Here is a 21864-nt window from a genome sequence, read left to right as displayed (position 1 = left end):
TCCAACAGCTCGAGGGTATCGCATTGGTTCGGGCCCCTCTGCGCAAGCACCTTCTGCTTCGAGATGCTAAGTGGGGGTTGCGGTGGTGGCAGAAGGTTGGCGGTAGACCTTGAGGAATTTGTTAGTCAGAGGTGGACCCAAAAAGCGGACTGCGGGTTGAAGCAAACCTCTGAGCCGTTTTTGACCCGTGGGATGCAGCGGAGAAGAGGAGGCTTCGTAGAATGTAACCCAAGCAAGCAAGGCCTTGGAAGAGAAGGCTGAAGCACCTGAGTCAGCAACAAGGGTCAAAACGGAAGGCTGCAGATTTCGGGCGACAAACTTCATACATCAACGGAACGGGCTACAATATGAAGAGTACTGAGCCGAAACGGCGTATCGTGTCATTATGATGTCGTGTGATATTGTTCACTCTTTTCTCGTCTCTAAAAGTTTTCTTTCAACCCTCGATCTGCGAATCTCAACCTCACGATCAGGCTACAACCACAAATTATGGCGAACGTTGATAGTGGGCAGTTGCCAACCTCTCTTGAGGAAGTTGAAGCTGTACGTACCACCGTTAGTGTATTATGGTCTGGGGCTGCTGTTTGATGGTCTTGGTTGATGCGAATGCGACCTTGTGGGCCACAGAGGAGAACGACGGTGATGACTCGCGGACCTCGTGGGATGATATGCTGACCTTCTGTAGCTGATTCGTCAGCTGTACTCCCCTGGGAGATCAGACCAGGTCGTCAAGACGCAAGAGACGCTGCAAAAGCTCCAGCGATCTCCAGAAGGATGGCAGCTCGCCAGCAGCCTGATGAACAACAGGGATCAGCAGATCAGATTCTTCGCAGCCTTGACTTTCATCGTCAAACTCAATACAGATGCGTGAGCCTATCGAAATCAGACTTTCGTGTTGAACTGACGCCATCCCAGCAAGTCCCTAGGAGAAGAAGATGCCCAGGCTCTGCTCCAGACTCTCATCGGTTGGCTGATTCGATGCATGGAGATTTCAGAAGGTGCCTTGGTGGTGAGAAAGTTGTGCTCGACGTTGGTTGCTTACTTCATGCAATTCTCCACCTCTTGGGAGAGATGTCTCAAGCATCTGATGTATTCCCTTTGCAATAACGAGGCTCGACCATACAGTTCCCTTGATGAGGCTCCTGAAACGGAGATATTAAGGCACAGTCTCTCAGACGCCAAAGCGGTCGCTGTATTCTGGGTTGCCACAACACTTGTCGAGGAAGTTGGAAAGACGGATTCAAATTCGATGAAGCAGCACAAATTCCATCGTCAAGTTGTGCCTAATGTTGATGATATTGTACCGCTGATTTCGAAGTACATCAATAACAACGTTACGGAAGCTGCACATGGAACAGTCAAGCAGGAGGCGATGAAGTGCTTCCAGGCATGGGTATCCTACTCACATCGCGCATTCATTGACGACGAGATTGTCCTTGAGCCACTGCGAAACTTGATTAAACCAGCACTGATGTGCTTGGTGGACGATGACCTCTACGAGACAACTGTCGAACTATTCTCGGATGTTTTGGCAAATTATTCCAAGTTTCTCCATAAAGAAGACTTCGAAACTCTCCAGTCTCTTTTCAACAGCCCATGGGCTCAGGAGCGGTACGAAAGATTGATCAACGGCGATTTTGACTTCGATTCTTTACAATTCGGAATGTTCATGATCGCATTTGGCGATGCTACAGTCCAAAATTTGACCAAGAACCTAGGAACCGATCCTCAATGTCAGCAATACCTTTCCGCCCTCTGCGGTCTTCTTGGAGCAGAAGGCCATGCAATTCATGACGACAAAATCTATGTCCCAGCACTGGAATTTTGGAATACGTTAGTGGAAACTATGGTTGATGACATCTATTCTGAAGGAGGAAAGCACCCGGCATGGTTCCCAACAGCTCAGGCACTCGTCATGCAAGCAATTGAAAGATGTTGGCGGAAGAGTCAATTCCCTCCTGCTAATGAGTTCAGTTCGTGGGATTCCGTGGATAGAATCGGCTTCAAAGATGCCCGTAGAGATTTCTCGGACCTGCTTCAGCAGTTCTTCCTCACCACTGGCATACCCCTCCTCCAGGTCTTCATCGATCTTATTCAGAAATCTGCCGCCTCAAGGAACTGGGCTGAACTCGAGGCTTCTATCTATTGTCTTGGAGGATTCTCTGATACTTCTTCCGAAGATCCGCTGCGTGATGAATACCTTGACAAGGTTTTCACGCCATCACTTCTTGATCTTTTCACAGGTCCTCACAAAGAGGTCCCGAGACCAACGATGCAGTCATTCCTCGATTTAATCATCGGCTACTCGGAATACTTCAAGCACAGGACGCAGGCTTTGCCAAAAGTCTTGACCTTTGTATTTCAAGCCACCAGCTCTCCAAACCTGGCTAAGAAAGCATCGAAAGCTATCACAAGGCTGTGCTCTGACTGTCGGAAGATTCTGCTACCTGAGTTGGGTGCATTTCTTCAACAATACCGTAATATTGCCTCAAATTACTCTCTTGACGGATCTGTCAAGGAATCGATCATGGAAGGCATTGCCTCCATTATTCAAGCATTGGAGAAAGAAGAGCAAAGAGTGGCCCCGTTGGAGCAGTTGCTCAACTTTATTGAGGCTGATGTGGAACAAAGTCTTCTTCTCCTTTCCTCCATCGTTCCTTCCCAGGAAAGAGACCAGTCGGACCCCTCCCAGATGGATGGCGGCCGAGGAGCAATGGCTTTGGAACTTGGGGTCACAGCCTTCAAATGTCTTGCAGGAATTGCAAAGGGCATCCAGATCCCAGACGATGGACCAGTGGACCTTGAGAAACGGGAATCCAGATCATCCACATTTTGGACAGAGGGCGAGGGCTCGCGCATTCAGCAACGGATATACTCCATGATGTGCCGTATGTACGACGCACTTGGTAATCGGGGCGAAATTGTCGAGGAAGTTTGTGATATTTGGCGTCAAGGATTCCGAGAGATGGAGCCAGGGCCATTTGTGATGCCGCCAAATATGGCCGCCCAGTTCTTCATGAAAGCTAACTTTCAAACACCACGGCTGGGTCGTGTCATCACCACAGCAGGTTCTTTAATTAGTAGTAATAAATGGGGCGATGGGTTAGGCGGCGTCCTGGCTGCACTGTTGGCTTGGGTTGCCTCACTACTCCATACTCTTGGAGGTAGGTTTCCGGATTCAACTCAAAGGTCCGATGTTGATTAGTTTGCAGAACCCGGTAATGATCCTGAGCTTACACAAACTGGAATTGAGTTTGTATTCCGACTTCTTCCTAAATATTCTCACGTTCTTTTGAACCATCAACCATCGTCATCTCTGGAGTTCGTCTTCATGTTCACCCTCAAAGCTCTGGCAGGCAGCGACCCCCTGCCAAAACAAGCAGCGGCTGAATTCTGGGTATGTCGTCCCATCTCTGCTTCACTTTACTGTGCTAAAACTTTCAGGCAACCTTCATCGGCCTTCCAAATCAACCAGAACCATTACAAGCTTCCGTCAACAACGCCATCCAGCACCTCGGCCCATTGCTCGCCCAAGCACTGATCTACAATATTGGTGGTCACGCCGCAAGAAGCGAACTAGATAAGCTTTGCGAGCCGGTGAAGAAATTGGTCGTTCGACAAGTCAATGCAAGAACCTGGCTGGAGGCTGCTCTCCTTGATCCAAGTTTTCCCAGCGACATAGTGTCCGATAAAGACAAACAACTTTTCTTACAGAAGATCATGAAGTGAGTAATACGTCTGCAGTACCAAATTTGTAAAGGCGAAGCTAATCTTGAACAGTCTTCGGGGAGCCAGAGGAACAAATCAAGTGGTCAGAGAATTCTGGCTCACGTGCCGCGGCACGAACTTCGCATACGTCTCTTAACAATTTATGAGTTTACTTGATACCCATTGGTGAAATAAAAAGTTTTCGAGAATTGGATGGAGAATAGATACTGGGTGCTGCGGAGATTTTGCGGGAAAGTGCTCATGTGGCCTCTGATGCTCCGTCCCGGACATCTAGTGGCTGATGGATGGACTGACAATTCAAAGTGGATCACCTCGTTTACCTGCTGCGAAGTTTGGGTTCTAGATTTACAGCTTTCCGATTAGTATCGGGTCTTGCCTCCGTTTCCATCCCCAGTGGGGTGCCTTGATGGCGTTTCTCCTGGCCCAGTCACCCAATTCGCCTTTATCATTTAAATGCTTCTTTAGCATGAAGTAAGGCTCAACGTTCTTGTAGAATATTCAGATGCTCACGGCCACCTCCCCAAATCAAAGAGCCGAGATTTGGGTCTGATTTGCTGTGATTTTGCGCGTACCATTGATCATGAGGTGTAATATTGGCGGCAGCCGATCCGATAAGCACATAATAAGGAGTAAGGTAAGATCCAGGGCTATCTTGGTTATAGACAAGTAAGCTAAACTGAGAGCATCCTCAAATGACGTCATAATGTTGAATGAGTTTTTAATACGTTTTCTTGATAATGAGATGAACTTCGCGAGACCAAAATTCTGATACCTGGTTGATTCTGCAATAAATATTCGGCTAAGATTATTAATATAATTTATAACGAATCTGGGCGGCTCTCAAATCTACTTTCGTCTTTGAATTAGAGTCGCTACTATCCTAATCTGAGTTAGAACCTGGGTCTTGATCACATTAATAAGTTAGCTGGATTATACTTAGGGGTTCTTCTTCTAGCCCCCGCCAATACAGGAAAAGGGAGCACATTGGTTTGCAGGACTCTACTTGAGAGTAATCGTGTCTGATGTATTTTATTTTAGTGTCCTGCGTAGTGGCATATATCCCTTATTCGTAATATAGGCTAGAGTATTCCTAACGAGTAATTGCAGTATTATAATCGGGAGCACTCCGGCTAGTAGTAGAACAATTCATTTGCTTTCTAACAAAAAATGCCAGGTTATATAGTTTATTATATTTAACTTTGCTCCATATTTTCCCTCGTTTTCCTCCTAAACCGAATTCCTTGCCAGCATCGTTGCCCATTTAAAGCCATAAATACTTGCCAACACCAATCTTCGTATTGCCGCATAACAAGAATGAGAATTCCTAGAATACCGAAGCCGAAGACTAGGCTTATAAATGACCCGAAATTTGCAGGAATAAATGAAATTACGTCTCTGTTCATAGAGAAAATCGCCGCAGCAAGTGCGATAGGAGAGATATAGATCTGTGAGTGTGAAAGCTGTTAGAAGTCTGGGGGTTGGGGGTTTTTCCCTTCCTACTTCCTAAGGAAGTAAAAGACTTACCATCATAATTAACGCCAGTCCTTTATTATCCTGGGCTATCTTGTGCTGCATATTTCCTACTTCATTGCCCTCAAGAATAAGTCGAAGTTCGAGCTAAATAATTCAATTACAATGTTAGTAACTGTGTACTAGTAGAGCTTTTATAACGAGTGGAATAATAAGCTAATAATGGAAACTCGCCTCTTGTGCAAACTCAGAGCAGCTTTCCGCCAAGTACTCGAGTTTGTTCCTTAGCGAGTCTAATTCAGTGAAAGTTATTTCAATATCACGAAGAGACCGTTCACCACTAAGCGGGCTAGAAAGGTTCTCGAAATATATAGCATGATTGAGACAGAAGTTCTCACAGGCACCGACGGTTTTAGATAGGCATTGAAACAATTGCGTTGTGAGTCTTTTGACTTGAACGATCCAGTCACGCGATGACTTGACCATTTCGTTGTGTTCTGCTGCTGTAGAAGAGGATCGCTCTCTGGACATGCACAAGGAATACTGATACGTCTGTTTAATGTGTTAATAGACATCAAACCAAGCAAACAGCTTGAAAATATCTTAGATACCAGAATGCTTGCCATCTTCAAATATTTCCCTTCGATGTCTATTTGGTAGACTACAGCTTCGTGTGGATTCACATTGCTCGACTCCCCGCTTTAGAAATATTAGAAAAGACGACTCACCTGCTCATAATCGCGAATGCTCTGCCTTATCTTCGCAACCACTTGCACCCATTCACGTTTAACTTGGGCAATGCGAATTCGGAAACAGGAGAGAAAATATTCTCGCGGTGTCCGAACTGTCTTCTCCGCGCCGATGACGCCAAATGTGAGAGGGTCGGCATTCATGCCGCCCTCCATTATAGCATCGTCGTGGTATGCCTCCACAGTTTCTTTTGCTTCACCGACGGCGTCGAAGTAAGTGTCAAAAAAGCCGTAGGCGACCCACCGCGACTCGTCCTCTCCAGCTACTAGACAAGACATTTGTGCCTCGTAGAGAAAGTTAGAGGGCCCCGAGCTCTTCCAATCCAGGAATGAGACATCTCGGCATTGCCTCAAGCGATTTGCGTTTGAATCAAGACGATGATCTTCCCACGCTCTTTCCGACACCCGCCATACATAGAACGGGATGTGGAATGCCAGTTGAAACATGGGCAACCCAGGCTATGTGGCTTTGTTAGCAAGCACCCTGCAGCCGGATCTGGACCAGTCTTCTTACAGGAAATGTGACGCCAATAAAATTCTCCCAAGCAAGGTGTTTGTAGAGGGTGTCGCGAAGGCCCAAGGCTTGAGACTCTGATGCGGTACCGATGAGGGCAAGGATGCCCCAACGGTCCAGGTTGGTAATAAATCTGCAGCTCTGTCAGCATTACTGACCCACAGAAGCGTATTGACACGACTGGTGATTACGCACATTTTCCGTTGTTCGGCATCTGGCTCTGGCTCTGGCTCTAGATCTAGATCTTTGGGCCGCTTTTCTTCCTCATGAGGATTTTCTAAATCCGGCTTCGGCTCCGAGTCCATGTTCGATAAAGATAAGTCATAGTTGCCGGCTGTAGCCGCGCTCGCACTCGCGCTCCCGCTCTCGCTCCCGCTCTCGCTAACCTTATTCGTACCAGTGGCCGCGGCAACAGAGAATCGCTAGGGTAAAGTTCAACATCAGCTTGGCCTTTGCCCTTTATCTTGCTGGGTTGGGGGAGTGGGAAGTGGCAGGTTCAGAGGAGGAACGCAGGGAGCAGGTTTGGAATTTGGGCCAGCTTACGGGTCTCTTCAACTGCTCATACAGCTGGCGCGCTGTAAGCGGACCTCGGTATTTCCGTACTTGTTCCTTTTCACCGGCGCAACTCCTTTCATCCAACCAAGCGATAGGGCCGCCGACGTCTCCTTTCTCTGCTTGGAGCGCTCCCAGACTTGCGCCAAAGCAATACTGCTCAACCTTGTCCGCCCGGGGGAGACAAGCGTCCGATTCATCACCATCTTTCATGAAGCCTCGAACGACATCGTCCTCCTGCAGCCCTCGGTTTTCGATACAAGTTTCGTTTTCAACACCGAACAGAATATTTGTGCGGCGCGTCGCGAATATCGGATTCCACTCAGCGTGGCTTAAGCTCAGAAAGCGGCTAGGCCCTGGTCGTCCACTAGGTGGTTTTCGTTTTTGTTGCACCATACTAGGCATGGCTTGCGGCTCACGACGCACTCGGGAATGAACAACCAGAAAAAGATGGAACGGCTGGAGGCAAAAGCATCTGGAATAGCCACCTAGAGGAGAGTGCAAATCGAGGCTGTTCGGGGATGCAAAAGGAGGGCACACAAAGGTGTAACTTTTCGCTCCAGAAACCTCCTCCATAAGTACTCGGAACGCTCATCTAAGAACGCCTTGCTAAACACACCAGTAACGGAACACCAAACCGCTTTAAACCATACCTGCAGTCAAACTCATCCGCCCACTTCTGGTCCTTCTAATCACGTCCTCCTAGCTTCCATCATTACTTGACGAATACCTTCTCGGTTCGACATTCTGCGCATCGTGGCTGTTGGCAATTGGGGCAAGCATCCGTCATTATATGTATCTTGGTCTGTCCACAGGAGCACTTCTTTTCGGTGAGCCCGCATACCGTCGAATATTAGGAGTCAGAGGGGTCGTACGCACGTCCACACGAAGATGGTCCTCTTTTTACTCTTCGAGGGCGGCTGGTATTCGCAGAATAGCTTGTCATTGAAGGCTCCTACTGGCGCTCTCTTCATTCCGAGAACTAACCATCCTCTATGTCTCGTCTAGTAAATCGGGCACGCGTGCTGTGGTAAGGCTTCCCTTTAGGCTGTTCGGCTCGACGTGGCTGGTTGGGTATGGCTGCATGCAGACAGCGGCAGGGGTTTTTTGACCCTGTGGGTGTTAGCTCGGCATCAAATCGACCAATTGGGGCATTACCTATGGTGGAAATAGTAGCTGGCTGCCTTTCAGGATGCGTGATATGTGATATATTAGGCAAAAACTGTCGGTTCGCAAAGAAACTTTGGATGGCTCCCGGCGGGAAAAAGTAATCGCAAGGTGTTCTCTTCATACGAGAGAAAAGTGGCCGATTTTTGGTCCGTGCACCACACCCTCTGTGACGGCTGGCGTAAGGGCATGATCTGCCAAGGACAGGATATCGGAAACAGGCACAAAACGAAGCTAAGCCGGAATTGCTTGGGCGGAATAATACTAAAGGTCGAGGCATCCTCCCTACTTTATTCCATAGCTTAGTATTTTCTAATATATGAGATTCTTTGAACTTTAAACCCTCGACCATTTTATTAATTCCACTATTATATAATACTAAGCTTACTCGACTCGGCCTATAGAGATAATATAATACTACTAGTAAAGAATCCGTATTTATTCTTAAAAAGCAAAAACAAAATACTGCTTTTAATATTTAATAATCTCCTTAAACTATAAAAAACCAGAGAGCTTAACTAAAAATATAATATTCTCTATAATCTAGTTAATTTTAGAGCCTAACTCTTAACTAGAGTAAATAATATTTCTTTTCTAGTAATTGGTTCTTTACTAATATAAAAGAACAAAAATACTATTTTCTATAATCTAATTAATTTCGGAACCTAATTCTTAACTAGAATAAATAATATTTTCTTTAATATTAATAAAAGTAAAAAAACTGGCCTTTTTTTCTAGTATAAAAAGAATTAATAATAGTTTACTAATTTAAAATAAGAAAAGATAATAATTAGTTTTAGTTTACTAATTTAAAACTAGATAAAATAATAATTAGTTATAATTTACTAATATTAAATAAAAAGAATTTATTTAATACTTATTTCTATAACTAATATCTTTTCTAAAGCTATTATAAATAGCCCGGAACTAAATACTATTACTATAGATATATTAAATAAAAGGCCCTAGTATAATAAAATAGAAAAGCCAGACTTTAATATTATAAACTTATATTATTAGAGAAGCTATTATAATACTATTTCAGAAAAAGATATTAAAGAATAACTAGCTAACTTGGAACTTAAAAATTCCGAAAATAAATAAGGCCTAATAGAAATTACTTATATAAAATAATCTTATTAATAAATACTATCTTATAGCTAATAAATAAGCGGAATATTATTAGAAATTTCATTTATATATTAACTAATTTACTAAAAAAGTTAATAAGCTAGAGGTAATTACTAGTTAATTTTATATAAAAAAAGACTAATATAAAAAAATATTATAAAATAAAGATTTAAATAAATAGATATTAAAAAATACTATAGGTTCTTATTAGAAGAACTATATAGGAGCTAATATTAAAGCTTTTTTCTACTTTTAGCCTATAATAATTAATTATAGCTTATTAGAATTAAGAATTCTATTCTATTTATAAATAAAAATAATTACTAGATTAATAATTAAATATTAAATATAAGAAATAAATTAATATAAAACTTCTCTAAATTTAATAATAAACTACTAAAAATTATTTATATAATATAATTAGTTACTGGAAATACCTGTAATTTTATTTATAATTAACTTAAACCTAAATTAGTTAAATAAATCTCGATTATTAAATAGATTTTTAAGATTCACTAATAAGCTTATAATAAAAATAAAGAAATAGAATACTAGAAAGTAAAAGAAATATATTAATATCTAAAATAAAGAAATAAGCTATTTCTAGTATTCTAAATAAAGTTTATTTACTTAATAATAAAACTAGAGAAATTACTAGATAATTAATATAATAATTTAATAAATAAAATGAATTTCGAGCTATTTAAAAGCTTAGATAATAAGAAGTTTAATATATTCAGAAACTTTATTAAATAATATATAAAATAAGAAAATAGGCTTTTTTTAATTAAGAATTAGTAATTCCAAAAAAAAAACTAGTAAAAACCATTTTGGACTAGAAAGCCTATCGGAATTTAAAGAGCTATAATAATTCTATATCTAGTAAATTAACTTTAATAACTAGTATTTTTATAATTTAAAGAAATAGTTTATTAAGAATTTAAAAAGAAATTAAACTAGCTAGAGAGTTTTTATTATTATAGCTATAAAAAGCCTAGATATATAAAAAATATCTATTAGTATAGCTATTTCTTTGGGAGTCACGTGCGTAGTCACGGGATACGGGATACGGAATATGGGTAATAGGATATAAGTAATGAGATATGGGATACGGAATATAGTTATATAACCTCGCGTCTTATTAGTAACTCGACTAGTAGACTAGACTCTTTTAAGCTTAGTAGATTTAGAAATTATATATTAATATTATAATACTATAATTCTTATTTCTAAAAAATAATAACTTTACTAACCTTATATAAATAGTACTTTTATACTTATATAATAATACTATATATTACTAGTAAACTAATACTAATTAGTTTATACTTATAGATTAGAGGAAGATCTAGCTAGTTAGAAAAGCATTTAGTAGCCTAAAACAAGTAGTTTACTTCTAGTTAAAGAAGGGAACTACTATTAACTCCGGAAAAGTATTTAGTAGCCTAAAAAGAAGATATTAGCTCTTACTAATTAAGAAGTAATTAGCTATTTAATTAATTAATTATTTATTTAACTTCTATTATCTTTTAAAATTAACTTCTTTTGGCCCCAAGATTACTTTCTTGGAAACTATCTTTTCTATTTATATAATACTCGTATCTATAAGATTCTTTTTCCGGAATATATATCCTATATATATCCTTAAAGCTCTTTAATTACTACTTTGATTTTACTATTAAAAATCGAGTTTTTTAAGTTTTAGATTCTTTCGGAATTATAATATTTTACTTCCTAAATTTCTTATTATAGACGAAATATTTAAGAGCGAAATATTTATTTTAATATCCTATTAGATATCTGGATATCTGATATTTAAATTAGATATCTAGATATTTTAGATATCTTTATTACTAAACCCTTTCTATAAACCTATTATAAATTACCTTACTTTCAAATATCTTTTACTATAAACTATATATATATACTAGGGAGAGACTAAACTTGGTTTAGTATAGATAATAAAAAGGAGAAGAAATTAATTAAGAAATAGGAAAATAGAATTAATACTAATAATATTATAAAAGTAGATTTTCGGAAATATCTAAATACTAAGCTATATTAGTATACCTTATATAGAACTTCTAATAAGAACCTATAGGATCTATTTAAGAATAACTTTAAGGACTTTAGTAATATAACCTTTAGTTAATATAGTTATACTAAACTATAAACTCTTTGAAAATACCTTTAGTATAATAATATCTATATTAAATAGAACTATATATATCTTATTATAATATAGTTTCTATTTAATATTATTTAGGAGAAAATAATATATATTTAATATAAAGCTAATATTATTAAAGATAGCTTAATTAGAATAAATCTTCTAAAGGAACTCATTATATTAGTTTATCTTACTTTAGAGGAAACTAGATAGAAAGAAATCAAGTATTCTCGGTTAACTAGCTAGTTAAATTAAGGTATTTATTTACTTTCTCTAAATTAAGATTATTTACTACTTTTACCTTTATTACTATTACTAGATTTACTATATCTAAAGAACTCTTAGTTAATTCCTACTATTATTACTAGGAAGTTTATTAGAGAAGTAGTAAAGATATATATTAAGATATAGAAATATAATAGAACTAATAAGAGTTTTAATTAAAAACTCGTTATTTTCTTTAATATTTACTAATATATAGAGTTTCCAGAAAAGGCATTAGTAAGAGCTTTTCCTACTATATTAAAGGAACTAGTATAAGACTATTTCTATAATAACTAGCTCTTTTAATATATATATAAAAAAGCCTATATAAATATTTATAGCTTCTTTAAAGGCCCCGGTTACTATTATTAAAATTTAGATAAATAAAATACTATTACCTTAGTAATTATAATAGTAAAAGACCCTAAAAAGACAATATTCGAGCTTATCTAATTACTAATTAATAACCTATATAAATTATAATATGGCCTTATTCCTGCCTTATAAACTACTAAATTCCTATATAATAAGATTATTACCTCTTATTAAGGCTTACTAGTATACTAATATATAATCTCGGATTCTTCTAATAATTTTGGCTAGCTTATTAATAAGCTCTAATTATTTATTACTATTTATAAGAAGAAATAATAGATTAATATCCAGATTCTTTTTACTAATTAAAAATACTATTCTTAAAACCCTTTAAATTACTATTTATTCGGAAATTATTAATACGAATCTAATTATAATTTCGGAACCCGTAATAACTATTTCAAGCCCTGTAATTATAATAATTATATTTCGAAGTCGTATTTTATATATAAGAAACCCGAATACTACTTATAGAAATATATACTAAAGAAATAAAAGACTAAGAAGGCTCGATTTAAGAATAGAAATATTTACTAATTTAGATTCCGAAATACCTATAACTTTAATAAATGCTTTAGTAGTATTTATATATAATATATTACCGAATTTAAAGAAAAAGAGAATAATAAGAATAATAAGAATAAACTAGTAAATAATACTTTTAAAGTCTTACTAGTAGAAATAAATAAAAGAGAGAAATATTACTTTAATTTCTATTTTACTTTTATTAAGAGCTTTCTATCTATTTCTATAGTCTTTACTTTTACTATTCCTATAACTAATACCCTTATAAATAACCTTATATCTCTTTCTCTTATATATTAGATAATAGGCAAAAACCATGCCTTAAAGCCTATTAAATAAATAAAAGACACCCAGATATTTATAGTTAATAGTATATTAAAATATAATACTTATTACTTTTATAGAATTATAATTAATACTAGAGCCTCTAGATTCTTAATTACTAGTTCTAACTAATTCCAAGCTTTATAGTAAACTAATAATAGTATTAAACTTAATAAAACTACTAAAGATTAAGTTAATATCTAGTTTAGTATTAAATCTATATTTTCTATTAGATCTATAATAGTAAAAATACTAATTAGATAAGTATAATTTTATATTATATCTATAAAAACTCTATTTCTATTTAGTTTAGCTAATATAAATAAGCTAGGGATCTATTTTAATAATTTTACTAATTATTTTATTACTTCTAATAAATGCTTTATATCTATAATATAATGTTTTAGATACTTTTTTTTATTTTAAAATACTATTCTATAAAGCTTTATTTCCAAATTCTTTACTTATAATTTTTGCTTTCTTATAAAAATCAAATTATAATATCTATATTACCGTTTTAGTTATTTATTTATTAGTAAGCTTCAAAATATATTAGAATAAGCAGGCTATAATATTAATATAGAAGCCCTTAAGTATTTTATAAAGTATTATAAGTAATACTAGAAATTTGAATAATTACTAGAATAATTCAAGTTTAATTTAAGAAATAATATTAGCTTTAGCTATTCTATTATTATTAATATTTTCTATATTTCTAATAAGCTTATATTTTATATTATTAATAAAGGCACTTAATATTAAGCCGGCTAATAGCTTCTAAATATTAGTATATTATATACTTGGGATATCCTAAAGTAATATTAGATTAATATCTATTTAGGCCCTTCTAATTAGATTATAGTAAATACCGGAAAGTAGTTTATTAGTAAGGAGTTTACTTAGCTTATAAATACTATAGGAATTAAGATTAAAATTATTTCTATAAAAGCTTATAATTCTATTAGAATTATAGAATATTATTATAGCCTAATTTAATATATTTACTTTATTATTATAGCTAAAATTAATAGAATTAATAAGAATACTATATTTTAAAGAGCTTTTAAGGCTATTAATAATTCTATTAGACCTAATAGTATTATTTCAATTTTCTTAATTTATAATACTTTATCTCAAATAACTAAATATAATACCTTATTACTAATTATATTATAGTAATTAGTAATATTTAAGAAAATAATAATAGAAATTTAGAAGCTTTAAGCTAGATACTAGATTATAAATACCCTAAATATCCGAAATAGTTCTAGTACTACTAATATTTATAAACTTCTCTTAAATTTGAATATTCTTATATAGTATAAAGAGAATACTAGTTAATCTAATAATTAGAATAAATTATATAAGCTAGTAACTATTAATAAAAAGAACTATATATTAGCTCTACTATATAGTAATACTACCTTTTATTTAATCTCTATAAAGCCCTTTTATATAAGAAATATTAAGGTTATTACTAATAGCTCTGAACTTGAACTTATTTCTAAATTCTATAATAATACTAAAAATAATATAAGTATAATTTCTCTTACTATTCCTGCTATTTTACTAAAGTATAATAGAAAATACCCTTATAAAAACCCGGATTTTATAGTATTTCTATAGGATAATAACCTATATAAGAACTCTTATTAAGTTAAAGTTACTAGCCTCCTAGAAAAAAATATATTTAAGGTTATTTCCAGATTTTAGATACTAAAGAAAATATATATTTTTAACTCTCGGTTTATTAATAAAATTAAAAATAAGAATATAAAGAAAGAGTTTAAGAAATCGAAACTAGTTATCTAAGCTTATAATAATAATAAGAAATATATAATATTAATATAATTACCTACTATTTAATATATTAGCTAGAGAATTAATCGAATCGTGAATCAGAAGATTTCGAAATCAATGAAATAAAAAAATGATTTTAATAATCAAGTTATTTATCCTATAATAATCAAATTTTTGATTATTAAGGCCTTCTTAATGAATAATATCTTTCCCGTTCCTCAATATTCAAGTGATAAAATATCTTCCAATAATTATATCAATCTTTATTATTCCAAATATTTGAATCGATCGAAAGATCGGAAGGCGCATAAATATAATTATACAAAAATATTAGAAAATCTTAGCTTAATAATAAATCTAAATCAAAGAAAATCATTTCCGAAGATTCTAATTAATTATATTTTTAATATTAATTCATTTCAAATAATTAATCTATATTCGAATATTCTAATAATATATATTATATCAAGATATATAGATAATAATATTATCATTATGGATTCTTTTTTTTTTTTTTTTTTTTTTTTTTTAAGCCGGATCATAATCTAAGGATTTTATGAAATATATAAATATAATGAAGATTCCTAAAATCAATATATGATTTCCGATATCGGAAAATATATATTAGAGATAAAAGATATTATAAAAAGATAAATATATAAATAAAGATAAATAAATATAAATTAGATAAAGAGATATAGATTAATATATTATAAGCATAATTAATTATGAACTTTCATAAATAATCGAAGTTAAAGCAATATTTTTAATCATCTTAAGCTAAAAAGAATTAGATAAATTGAAGATATTAGAAAATAATAAATATATAAATCATTTCTATATAATATAATTAATAATTTACGAAAAGAATTCATCAAGGATTAAATTATTCCATAAATATATTATTTAAGCTTAATATATCTAATGATCCATTATCAAGATAAAGATCATAAAATAATTAATATCTAAATTGATTTCACGGATATAATTCGATATTCGGATATTAATATTTCAAAGATTTCGATTTGAAGATCATTAAAAAGAATATAAATCATTTTCTTGATCATTTATTATAATCATATAGAATCAAGATAAATGATCTCTGATCTTATATAGATTAAAATCTTTTTCTCTAGAAAAATAAATATTTATTTATAAATATTTTATATTTATATTCCTTGAAGAAATGATCAAAATATTTAGAATCAAGAGATTATCATAAAAATTAATAATAATTTTATGATGAATACATAATTTACAAAATATAATCAAAGGTTCTTAAATTATCGACATTTATTATATGAATTATCCAATATATTTTCGAAAGACGAATTATCTGATTAGTATTCATATATAACAGAGATCATATAATCTACTTATATAATCAAGATTATTTCTCTAAATTACTGTACATAAAACCTATATGGAAGATTATATAATATAAAAATCTTATTAAACCGCCCGCGCCCACGGAGGAGAGAGCAACAACACCAAACTCCTCTCTAAATATGTTTTTTATAGATGTAATATTCATTATCTTTATGATAGAATAATTCTAGAGAAAAATTCTTGATTATATAATAGATTAGTATGATCTCTTTATATAGTAATATCATCAGATAATTGGTCTTCGAATATAATTGGATTAATTAATAATAAATTCGATAATTAAGAACCTTATATTATATTTTCGTAATTATTTCATATAAATTTTATTGTAAATATTTTTATGATAATCCTTGATCTAAATATTTTGATCATTTCTTAAGAAATATTAAACGATTAATAAAAATATTTATAAAAATAACATATTCGTATTATTTCTAGAAAAGATTTAATCGTATATAAATCAGACATTTTAATCTTGATTATATGATTATAATAAATGATCAAGATAATATTTAATATTCTTTTTAATGATCTTCATAAAATCGAAATCTTGCCATATTATACGAATACTCGAAATTATATCGCGTGAAATCCAATTTAGATATTAATTATTCTATGATCTTTTATCTTGAGTAATGATCATTAGATAGTTATAAGCTTCAATTAATATGATTTATCGAAATAATTTAATCCTGATGAATTCTTTTCGTAAATTATTAATTAATATTGATATTAGAAATGATTTATATGATTTATTATTTTCTAGATATCTTCAATTTATCGTTAATTCCTTTTTAGCGTAAGATGATTACTAAATACTTGCTTACTTCATTATTTATGAAAGTTCATAATTAATATGCTTATAGATATATTAATCTATATCCTTTATCATATTTGGGAGTTATTTTAATCTTTATTTATATGATTTATCCCTTTCATGAATATTCTTTATCTCTAGATTATAAATTTTCCGATAATCGAAATCGATTATATTGACTTTTAGGAATCTTCATGTATCATTTATATAGTTTCATAAATCCTAGATGTATGATCCGGCTAATCCCGTTAAATATATCATTAATCTTTTTCTATACTAAAAAACATATAAATCTTTCAAAATATAAATCATGATCGAGTAAGCAAATCCTTAATATATATATTAATGCCTATACTCTAATTAGGGAATTTATATATAATTAGAAAAAGATATTATTTTTTTGTATTTTTAGAAAGTTTCTAGTATTAGTATAGCTATTTCTTTAGGAATTATATATATAATTACGGGATATGAGATATGAAATATAAGTAATAGAATATAAGTAATAGAATATAAAATACGGGATATAGTTATATAACCTTATATTCTATTAATAACTTAACTAGTAGACTAGATTTCTTTAGACTTAGTAGATTTAGGAATTATATATTAATACTATAATACTATAATTCTTATTTCTAAAAAATAATAACTTTATTAATCTTATATAAATAGTATTTTTATACTTATATAATAGTATTATATATTACTAGTAAACTAATAATATTTATTCTAATTTTAATAAAATTATATTTATTAAAGAAAATTATTTAGAGAAAACTAATAATTTAGGAGTAAATAATAAAAATACTAATTTCTATTTATTATTTAATAAAAAATATAATATTAATAAATCGGGAAAAGTCTAATTCTAGATATAGAAATAGCTCTTTTAGAATAAGAATTCTATTAAAGGCTTATAGATTTCATTTAGCTAATTAGTAGAAATTAGTTTCTTATTAATTATAAAATATACTAGAAAAATAAAACTATAATTATTTAATATTTAGTAAATATTAAAACAAATATATATATTTTAATTAACTAAAAACATATTTGCTTTTTAATAAAAGTATTATAAATACTTTTATATAAACTTAAAACTCCTGTTTTTTTATAAGATTTTAATAAATAATCTAATAAAGCTATTTAATATTTAGCTATTATAAATATAGCTATTAATTAGTATTTCTAAACTTAATAATACTTACTTATTACTAGTTTCGGCTTTTATAATATAATTCTAGAAAGGAAATAACTAATAAAATATAATATTTTACTAGACTATTAATAGAATTAATTCTATTAGCTAAAGAATTATAAGGCAAATTAGCCGGATTTTATTTAAAAGATCTAATATTTTAATAAAAAATAATAAAAAAAAATTTATTTCGAAAATATTTTAATTAGAATCCTAAAAGAAATTAATAAAATCAGATTTAAAAAATTCAAAAATATATTTTTTATTTTTTTATAAAATCTTTTTATAAGAAAAACCAAATAATAAATAATAAAAAAAAAGCTAGATTTTAATATTCTTAAAATAAATAAGCTACTAAACTATTTCTATTATTTTATTAAAATAGCTATCTTTTAATTAAATATTAAAAATTCTAATAATTTAATTAAATTAATTATTATTAATAAAATTAATTATATATTTAAGAAATAAAATTATAAACTAAAGAAATATCTACTATTATTTATAATAATTAAATAATTAATACTATAGCCTACTAGATATTATACTTAAATTAGTAATCTAATATACTTTCTAAATATAAATAAATTAGATACTTTTAGTAATATATTATTTTTTAATCTTAAAAAACTTTAAGTATTCTAGATATCTCTTTTTATATAATTATATAATATAACTAAAATATTTTCTAAAAAAGTAGTTATTAGTTTACTAGTAATATATAATACTATTATATAAGTTATAAAATACTATTTATATATAATTAGTAAAGTTATTATTATTTAGAAATAGAAATTATAATATTATAGTATTAATATATAATTTCTAAATCTACTAAGCCTAAAAGAGTCTAGTTTACTAATTGAGTTACTAATAGGATATAAGGTTATATAACTATATCCCGTATCCTATATCCCGTATTTTATATTCTATTATCTATATTCTATTACCTATATTCTATATTCTATATCCCGTATTTTATAACTTCTAAAAAAATAGCTATATTAATACTAGAAACTTTCTAAAAATACAAAAAATAATATCTTTTTCTAATTATATATAAATTCTCTAATTCGATTTAGTATTAGATTTCCAAATATTTTATATATCTATATTACTTCTAAGATTTTAGTTATATATTAAAGGCTATAGCCTTTTATATATAACTTTCCCTCCTATAATATTCTCTTATTCTATATATTTATTTTCTATTTTATTTATATTTAATTTATTTTTCTATATCTAATTATATAGTATTTATATTAATTAGGTATTTAAAAATATTTATTAGCTTTAATTTCGTTATAGAATTAGTAGAATTTAATTCTCTTTTAATTTATTTAATTTCTATAATCTCTTATTATTTATATATCTAATAAAAATATATTATATTAATTATTAAATACTTTTCTTAAGTAGTTCCTAATTTAATAAGGCATTTATATAATAATTTTAAATTTATATAAACTACTAGTAATAGTTTTATTTCTAGTACTTTATTAATTATAGATTTAACTAAAATGCCTATATTAAAGCTATAAGTTATATTATAAAGTTCTAAAGCTAGAATACTTCTAGTAACTGTTTTATATTTAGTAAAGAACTAGTAAAGAATATTAGTATATTTAGTTCTATTTACTAGAACTAGAATATATTTAATTTAGGAGAAAAAATCTTTATTATTTATAAATAAAGTATTTATAAAAATAATTAAATATAAGAATTTCTTTACTAGCTTTATAAATCTCAGTTCTTTAATAATATTCTCAATTTACTATTAAATATACTTATTAAATATCTTTATATTAGTTTCCGAAAGTTTAATAGCTTAAATAGTAATTAATAGGTTATATAAAGCTTCTAGTTAATAGACTAATATAATATATACTTCTCTAGTATATTAGGTAATATATTAGTTCTTAATAAAAAGATCTTAATAAATAGTATCCTTACTATTTATAATAGTAATATTCTTTATAGAAATAGTTTAGAGGTTTTTATATTAGTATTTCTATATAAAAGTAATTCTAGTAATATTTATATAAATAATATCTTTATTAAACTTGAGATTATAATTAATAGTAAGATATTTATATTCTTTAGCCAAGAACTTAGTTTTATAAAGCTTTAGTTACTTTATCTTTATAAAATTATTAGTTCTAATAAATAGGGTATTATTAGTTTAAAAGCTAATAATTCCAAAGAATTACTTATTATAGAAAAGATAAGAGTTATAAGTTAATTATTCTATAAAAAGCTCATTAATATAATAGAAATAATAAGTTTTAAACTAATAGTTCCCGGCTTCTGGTATACTATATAATAGTTTTATAATCTTTAGAACCGAATTATTATTTAGATTTAGTTCTCTAATAAGCTCTTAAAATAGATTAATATAAAAATTATAATTAAGTAAGATTATTAATTAGATATAAACTTATAAGATATTATATAAATATAGTTCTATAATATTTATTATTATAATAATAATACTAAGAATAATTCTCTAGCTAATATATTAAATAATAAATAATTATATTAATACTATATATTTCTTACTATTATTATAAGCCTAAATAACTAGTTTCGACTTCTTAAACTCTCTTTTTATACCCTTATTCTTAATCTTATTAATAAACCAGAAATTAAAAATATTTTTTTTTTTAATATCTGAGATCTAAAAGTAACTTTAAATATATTCTTTTCTAGAAAGCTAATAACTTTAACTTAGTAAAAATTCTTATATAAGTTATTATCTTACTAAAATACCATAATATTCGAGTTCTTATAAGAGTATTTTCTATTATATTTTAGTAAAATAGCAGAAATAATAAGAGAAATTATACCTGTATTACCTTTAGTATTATTATAGAATTTAGAAACAGGTTTAAATTCGGAACTATTAGTAATAACCTTAATATCTCCTATATAAAAGGGCTTTATAAAGATTAAGTAAAAGATAGTATTACTATATAGTAAAGCTAGTATATAGTTCTTTTTATTAATAGCTACTAGCTTATATAGTTTATCTTAACTACTAGATTAATTAGTATTTCTTTTATATTATATAAGAATATCCGAATTTAAGAGAAATTTATAAATATTAGTAATACTAGAACTATTTCGGGTATTTAGGGTATTTATAATCTAGTATCTAGTTTAAAGCTTCTGAATTTCTACTATTACTTTTTTAAATACTATTAATTACTATAATATAATTAATAATAAGGTATTATATTTAGTTATTTGAGATAAAGTATTATAAATTAAGAAAGTTAAAATAATATTATTAGGTCTAGTAGAATTATTAATAGTTTTAAAAGCTATTTAAAATATAATATCCTTATTAATTCTATTAATTTCGGCTATAATAATAAAATAAGTATATTAAATCGGGCTATAATAATATTTTATAATTCTAATAAAATTATAAGCTTTTACGAGAATAATTTTAACTTTAGTTCCTATAGTATTTATAAGTTAAGTAAACTTTTTACTAGTAAACTACTTTCTAATATCTGTTATAATTTAATTAGAAGGGCCTAAATAAATATTAATTTAATACTATTTTAGGGCATTTTAAATATATAATATACTAATATTTTAAAGCTATTAGCCGGCTTAATATTAAGTACTTTTATTAATAATATAGAATATAGGCTTACTAGAAATATAGAAAATATTAAT

The 21864-nt window shown here is 29.8% G+C and overlaps 3 protein-coding genes across 3 annotated transcripts; 1 reads left to right on the top strand and 2 right to left on the bottom strand.

The window, feature by feature from the left end:
* Positions 1-489: 489 nt before the first annotated feature.
* K444DRAFT_519648 (ARM repeat-containing protein) lies at positions 490-3865 on the top strand (the record flags this gene model as incomplete). The annotated part of the gene is made up of 7 exons (XM_024873973.1): positions 490-543; positions 686-867; positions 916-3009; positions 3085-3164; positions 3213-3397; positions 3445-3725; positions 3781-3865. The coding sequence occupies 7 exons, from the start codon at positions 490-492 to the stop codon at positions 3863-3865; spliced, it is 2961 nt and encodes a 986-aa protein (XP_024741658.1).
* Positions 3866-4868: 1003 nt separating this feature from the next.
* K444DRAFT_659975 (uncharacterized protein) lies at positions 4869-6884 on the bottom strand. The gene is made up of 6 exons (XM_024886415.1): positions 6658-6884; positions 6463-6595; positions 5928-6407; positions 5434-5751; positions 5254-5346; positions 4869-5174 (listed from the first exon to the last, which is right to left on the bottom strand). Exons 1-6 carry the CDS (start codon positions 6765-6767, stop codon positions 4923-4925), a joined length of 1386 nt encoding a protein of 461 aa, XP_024741657.1. The 5' UTR covers positions 6768-6884; the 3' UTR covers positions 4869-4922.
* Positions 6885-7815: 931 nt separating this feature from the next.
* K444DRAFT_205080 (uncharacterized protein) lies at positions 7816-8530 on the bottom strand. The gene has a single exon (XM_024871032.1). The coding sequence runs from the start codon at positions 8459-8461 to the stop codon at positions 7997-7999; it is 465 nt and encodes a 154-aa protein (XP_024741656.1). The 5' UTR covers positions 8462-8530; the 3' UTR covers positions 7816-7996.
* Positions 8531-21864: the final 13334 nt, after the last annotated feature.

Source organism: Hyaloscypha bicolor, assembly GCF_002865645.1.
Source record: "Hyaloscypha bicolor E unplaced genomic scaffold K444scaffold_17, whole genome shotgun sequence".
NCBI classification, from domain to species: domain Eukaryota; kingdom Fungi; phylum Ascomycota; class Leotiomycetes; order Helotiales; family Hyaloscyphaceae; genus Hyaloscypha; species Hyaloscypha bicolor.
This window is presented reverse-complemented; position numbering and strand designations above follow the sequence as displayed.

Excerpts from the sequence above, each read along its gene's own strand:
- K444DRAFT_659975 (XM_024886415.1), bottom strand. The coding sequence starts at position 6,767 with ATGGACTCGGAGCCGAAGCCGGATTTAGAAAATCCTCATGAGGAAGAA. Across the intron at positions 6,408-6,462 it reads TTATTGGCGTCACATTTCCT|CCTGGGTTGCCCATGTTTCA; the intron begins GTAAGAAGACTG and ends AAAGCCACATAG. Across the intron at positions 5,347-5,433 it reads GCTCTGAGTTTGCACAAGAG|CTCGAACTTCGACTTATTCT; the intron begins GCGAGTTTCCAT and ends TGAATTATTTAG.
- K444DRAFT_205080 (XM_024871032.1), bottom strand. The coding sequence starts at position 8,461 with ATGCCTCGACCTTTAGTATTATTCCGCCCAAGCAATTCCGGCTTAGCT.